This window comes from Ostrea edulis, chromosome 3 (genome assembly GCF_947568905.1).
Source record: "Ostrea edulis chromosome 3, xbOstEdul1.1, whole genome shotgun sequence".
Classification (NCBI taxonomy): Eukaryota; Metazoa; Mollusca; class Bivalvia; order Ostreida; family Ostreidae; genus Ostrea; species Ostrea edulis.
Window position 1 is genome coordinate 2,232,319 of NC_079166.1, and position 6,343 is coordinate 2,238,661.

The following is a 6,343-nucleotide window of genomic DNA, read 5'->3' on the forward strand; positions in this document are numbered from 1 at the left end:
ACGTTCAAAGACAGTTACACAAAACATATTTTGTGTACTTTGTGGTTTCTGATGAACGGTAACGATTCTAATACTTGTCTTACGATTCACGACTTCTAAATTTTCACGAAAATGTGATAAGGGAGATGGGGTATTTTTGGCATGCATGTTCGAAAAGCTGTCGAAATTCGTGGTTGACAAAGTCGTAGTTCTTGGACAGGAAGTATCATTTTTCAGGCTTTAAAATTGGTAATCTATTGGCATGAGAATTCTCTGATTTACGTTATGTTTTTAATATATCGATCTCAGTTTAAAAAAAAAAAAGATATGTGTAGTTGTGTTTGAGCAATGGTCGATCTGTTATAAAAGTACCACATGAAGCTGAATAAATTTATGAATTGTTTATTTTACATAAAACATATTTTGTATATGATTATACTAGCGGTATACCAGGTCTTGTTCTTGATATACATATAAAATATTTCTACATAACAACGTGTTCATTGGTGAACGGTAAAATAAATAAATAGCCTAAAATATGTCTAAAATATCATTACCAGTCCATCTGGTAAATCAAATTAATTACAAAATATTCCTGATGTTGGAAACTGTTCTTGATTTTACTAAGAAAAAAACATTGACGAGTTATTCGTCAAAAAGATCGCGGATCAGGTGATAGTGCCCCTCATCCTCCGACGCAGGATCCGCCTCCTCGTCGTCCTCACTTTCTGCTTGATACATGGATGTGAAGATCACTAGCGGAGATGAAACTCTGGTGCATTTAGATCTCACGTTCTGTTTGCCTCTGTGTGCCTGTGAAATAGGATCAACAAGTCCTACTTATAAATAAATTTTTTAGACATGACACTTCTTCGTCATATAAATGCAATGATGTCAACTTATCTTTTATACTTTGGAAATTCTGATATCATTGACCAATAATTTTGAACTTGTGCTCAAATTCATTTCACTTACCAGAATATTTAGATAATCATAAAACATATCAAACCTATATGATACATATAACCGGTACCATTTATATATATTTATACTTTTATATACATATGTATTTATAGTATACTATATTTTACTATGCATGTGCAAACATTATTCAGCTGTTAGGTTACATATACACGTACAATGTAGATTTCAAATGTTAATCACAAATGTTATGTAATTCTGCACATATGTGCATATCCCGTTCGATCCGCTCCTTTATTTTTTTATTTATTATTATTATTATTTTTTTTGGTCGTTACTCTGATTTTAATCAGATTGGTACAGCCAAAGTCTGCTGCTGTATAATGCCCCATCAATTTAGTGAATAAAGTATTGTTTTAAACTATAACTACATTTAGTAAGAGAGAAGAAAGGATTCAAAGAAATTTCATGAGCGAAAAGTTGTCAAATTTTACACGGGTCTTACATGAAAAAAATTACATGAAATATCAATGGGAATTCTACATGAACACACCAGTATCACTAAGAGTGTGTTCGATCATCGTTACGTACATTCTACATGATACAGCATTACTATCACTAAGATCATCGTTACGTACATTCTACATGATACAGCATTACTATCACTAAGATCATCGTTACGTACATTCTACATGATACAGCATTACTATCACTAAGATCATCGTTACGTACATTCTACATGATACAGCATTACTATCACTAAGATCATTGTTACCTACCGTGACGAGGTCGTACCACCGGATCTTCTCCTCAATGTGTCCACTTTCAATCATCATTGTGGGTCTGACTTCTTCCGTTGGTGGCAGAAGAAACAACACGATGTTGTCAACAAGTGGAGGCCCCACACCAAGAAACCAAGGCTCCAGATCGAAATCGCCATGGTCCCTGGGTGATTCGTTTGGATCTGGCAACGGGGTTGCGGAGGACCTAGAAAAGAATGAGGAAAGAATTGATACACTTTCAGGCCCATCGCGTCGTAAACCATGGTTTTGAGTCGACTCACGCACCCTCAAACCCGTGATGACGGGACTAGATATTCGACGAGAAGCACCCGTCAGTAACTTAATTGTCAAATTTTCTAAAACATCAAAATAAAAAGTATCTACAGTTAAAAAAGAACAGTCTGAGATTTGCCTGATGGTTTTAAAGCCGAGCCTTGAAGGAATTTATCAAGACTTGGCGCCAGCACAGTTGAGTTGGGCAAGATATGGTAAGTGGATAAAAAGATTCTTTTCTGCCTGTGATGGAATCTGTATGGCTTGACTGATGTTTGTTACTGATTTTTGAAAACGAAAAAATAATGAACCTGTATCCTTACTTAGATTTGGTTAGGTTTGTTTTGCGTCGTTGCATTTGACTGAGTGAGACAAGAGCGGGAAGAATGGGATCCACACAGTCCAGCCACAGCGAGACAGGCAGCTCATCAATGATTGGTTCATTGACATCCATATCCATGGCAACTTTTCGGACACGAGAAGTTGCAAAAACGTCATCCCATCTCGATCTGCCGTACGATTTAAATCGCAACCGTCTGTAGTGCTGTAATTCATCATCCAGAAACTCCACACATATATTGAGGGCGGGGTGAGCACTTGATCCGGGGACTAGCAAGCCCTCTTGTCGCAGGGCATCAACATAATTGTCTGAGACTGGGTGTATCCGCTCGGAGTTGTTGGAACGAAACCTTTTTAAAAACTTGAATGGGAGTATGTGTATATGCATCTGTCGGCGATCATCCTTCCTGTTACGACTGTTTGGGTCCTTTGATCGAAACCAGTGACCGAAACAATTAGCGCCACCACTAAATATCCCCATACCTAAGGATATTTCATTTTGAAATCTAAAAGAAAGGAAAGGGCTTTAAAAAACAACTATTCAATAATGCTTGCGAAAATTAAGTTTTCTCTATATGTATAATGCAACTCAGCATAATTTAACAAATTTATACTTGCTTCGTGTTACGCTGTACCTTCACTCGTTAGCTCCTCTATCGTTTATGACGTCATAATTATACTTAAAGCATTGTGACGTTTTTAGTTGTGTGATGTTTAGCTTTGTGACGTCAAGCTTCATTGCACACTTTGTCACAAACTTCCACCAGAGTTCGTTTGCTCAAAAATCTATTCGTAGGTGACGTAATGAGGCCTCGACGGGGAGTTTGACTTTGTCACAGACAATTTATGACGTGACAATGGCAAACGTGAAACACAGAATTTGTACACAATCGATGCAATCTGAGCAAATATTATGATCTATAATATAGACCCTGTTTATTTTATGTCAAAGCCAGATTTGGATTTCTCGAGAAAATTGGGGTTTTCTCTTTATTTGAACAGTCAAAATTTTATTAAAGGGACTGATTCACGATTTCCCCCAAAATTTTGTTTTTCACTTTTAATGATTAAAATCTACTGTCTAATGTGTTTAAAAGATTTCACATAAAAATTAAGGTTATACATTATAACAGAAGCTTATTTCAGAGAGTTTATTATTTGTTTTGTAAACAAAGATTGCGGTATGTTATTGTTTACAAAATTTTCAAAAGAAATGGATGTTGATCTAAGTTTATTATATCTTTCACATTTCAAGCATTCTTTGGGTGAAATGTGTCATCTAGATGTTAAAATTTGTGACTATGCAAAATTAAGATGCTTTATGTTACAAAATTAATACTATACTAGTTTGTTTGTATACATTAAAAGACTCGAGTCTTTGTTTACATAACACAAATTTAAGGCTAAATATTACTTTTATTCTTGCATTCCGAATGTGAAAAGTTTTACTGTCAACATTAAATGATTTATATTTTTAATGTTTAACATCAAAAATGAAAAATATTTTCTTCAAAAATTGTGAAATATAAAATATTAGATCAAGTTTCGAGAAATGCACTGTGGGTCATGCAGGGCTCCGCAAATCTAAATGACAAGGTTTTGTTTCACGGCGTGTATGAGATTGTGTATTATAGTTGTATACATTATAAAGATTTCTAAACATATTGAATATTCTTGTAATGAACAAAATATCTTACACTTTTTATTTATCGCAATTCACCTTTGAATTAGAACGATTTACCCGATATAGTATTGCGTAGTGTGAGACGATTGAACAGTTTGAATGACATTTTTAATGTAATACAATAAGGATTTTCATTGGCCGATTACAGCCCGCCCACTTTCTCGAGCGGATTCAGGTGATCAGATAAGATGGAATTACTAGCTGGAGAACTGTAAGCTTTCTGAAAAAATATTGTGACGGAACAGAGACCTATAGATCCACCTTTTATAAAAACCTTCGATTTACGGGGCACAAAAAGCTGCGCACGGTTGAGGCCTGATATCGGTGTATTCTTGTGTTGCTGTCTCATAAATTCAATATTTTAAAAATCTTAACATATTTTCCTACTATACTTACATACCTTCAAATATTCATTAAAGCCACACACGACCCGAAATTATGTATTCTCCATTTATTCTTAACACGAATAATTCATAGAAATTAAAAAATATAGTTTTTGTAAAGGTAAAATAAGCTCATAAACGAAAATGCTACACAAGCCCATTATGGTGTGGCAGAGATGGAGACCGGCCCAGATTGATGAAAGCCGCATTGCCGTGAGTTTTAGCTATTTGAATAATTATCATTTAACGGAGCTGGGATGTTATATTACTTTAAAATATTTAGCTAAAATATTTGTGGGGTATTAGTTCACATCTACACGCTATTGTGCTAGTATGGAAATGAACCGGGATTCGAATTGACTGGCTACCTAACATGACTACGTCAACGAACGAAATCATCAAAAGATGTGAGTTTTGGGGTCGTATGGGGCTTTAATAAATATTTGAAGGTATGTTTGGACACAAGGCTTAGTATAGTAGGAAAATATGTTAGGAATTTTTTTATATTAAATTTAACAACACAAGAATACAACTTTTTCTTTTTCTTCCTTTGAAGTTTGTTTCCATCTGGCCGTCATGTTTTCAAATGCCGACTACTCCCGTATAAGGGAATTTGGGCGGACTAATACATATGGACCAATGAGAGTTTCTGTTGCATTTCGCAATTGTATTACAAACAGATTCAATTGTGTCGTCACACAACGCAATACTATATCGGCCAAAGCGTTCTAATTCAAAGTTGCGATAAGCTGTATTACAATTCCACATCATCAAAGTCTTATGGAAAGTTATCTCAGTGAGGGATATCAATATGTGAAAATCGGGGAGTTTTCTAGTTCATTTTAACCCATTTTCAAAGGTGTTTCTCAGGGCTCGATACTTGGACCAATACTGTTTAATGTCTTTATAAATGATATTTTCGGCTTTGTCTCTGACTCTTCCATTTATAATTATGCTGATGACAACACTGTTTCTTACTCTCATGAAAAAGCAGATATATTAAAGACCACGTTGGAAAATGATAGCTTATCCCTTTTAAACTGGTTCAATTGCAACAAAATGAAGGCAAACCCTGACAAATTTCAGGCAATTTCAGTAGGAAAGAAGAGCAAAGATTTAGATTTAACTTTTGATTTAGGAGAAACTACTCTATGCAGTAAATCAGAGGTTAAACTATTAGGGGTGACCATAGATTATCAATTAAATTTCAACTCCCATATTACTGACATCTGTAGAAAGACAGCTAGGCAATTAAATGTTTTTAAAAAGAATAGGACACATGCATTCTTAATCGTCTAAGTAAACTTACAATTTACCATTCCTTTATTTTATCAAATTTTAGCTACTGCCCCCTTACCTGGCACTTCTGCTCTGAGAAGAATACCATAAAAGTGGAAAAACTACAGAAAAGGGCCCTTCGTTTCATATACATGTATAATGATTATGTTTCTACATATGATGCTTCATAAATCTCTTCTTCCAACCTTAAAAGTAAGGTGTATGCGCATACTGGCTATAGAAACTTATAGAATTATAAATGAATCCAGCCCTCTGTTTCTTCATGACATCATTGCATTTAAAGATCACTCTTACAGTTTTAGATACACAAACACTGCCATTGTGCCCAGTGTCAGGACAACAAGGATGGGCTGCAATCCTTTAGGTACAGTGCTCCTAAGATCTGGAACTCTTTGCCAAATGAAGCTAGGCATCTTACCACCTTAAATCAATTTAAAAGTTTTATTGCCACTTGGTCTGGCCCCACATGTAAGTGTAAATCATGCAGATTTTAGGTCCAGTGTACGTAGCTTTATATGTTGCTTCTGCTCTTTTTGTGGGGGGGGGGGGGGGGGGGGGGGTGTCTCCCTCGGAAACTTAGAAGTGTAATATCTCACTTTGTTCTTTCTCTGGGACTACATTTATACAAAAGAGAAAAAAGAAGAAGATTGTTTCAAGTTTGGAGCAGCCTTCTATATAGTGCT

At 35.4% G+C, this 6,343-nt stretch overlaps 1 protein-coding gene across 1 annotated transcript; it reads right to left on the minus strand.

The window, feature by feature from the left end:
- Window positions 1-365: 365 nt before the first annotated feature.
- LOC125674735 (uncharacterized) lies at window positions 366-2,794 on the minus strand. Its single transcript, XM_048911991.2, has 3 exons — window positions 2,279-2,794; window positions 1,680-1,887; window positions 366-792 (listed from the first exon to the last, which is right to left on the minus strand). Exons 1-3 carry the CDS (start codon window positions 2,773-2,775, stop codon window positions 625-627), a joined length of 873 nt encoding a protein of 290 aa, XP_048767948.2. The 5' UTR covers window positions 2,776-2,794; the 3' UTR covers window positions 366-624.
- Window positions 2,795-6,343: the final 3,549 nt, after the last annotated feature.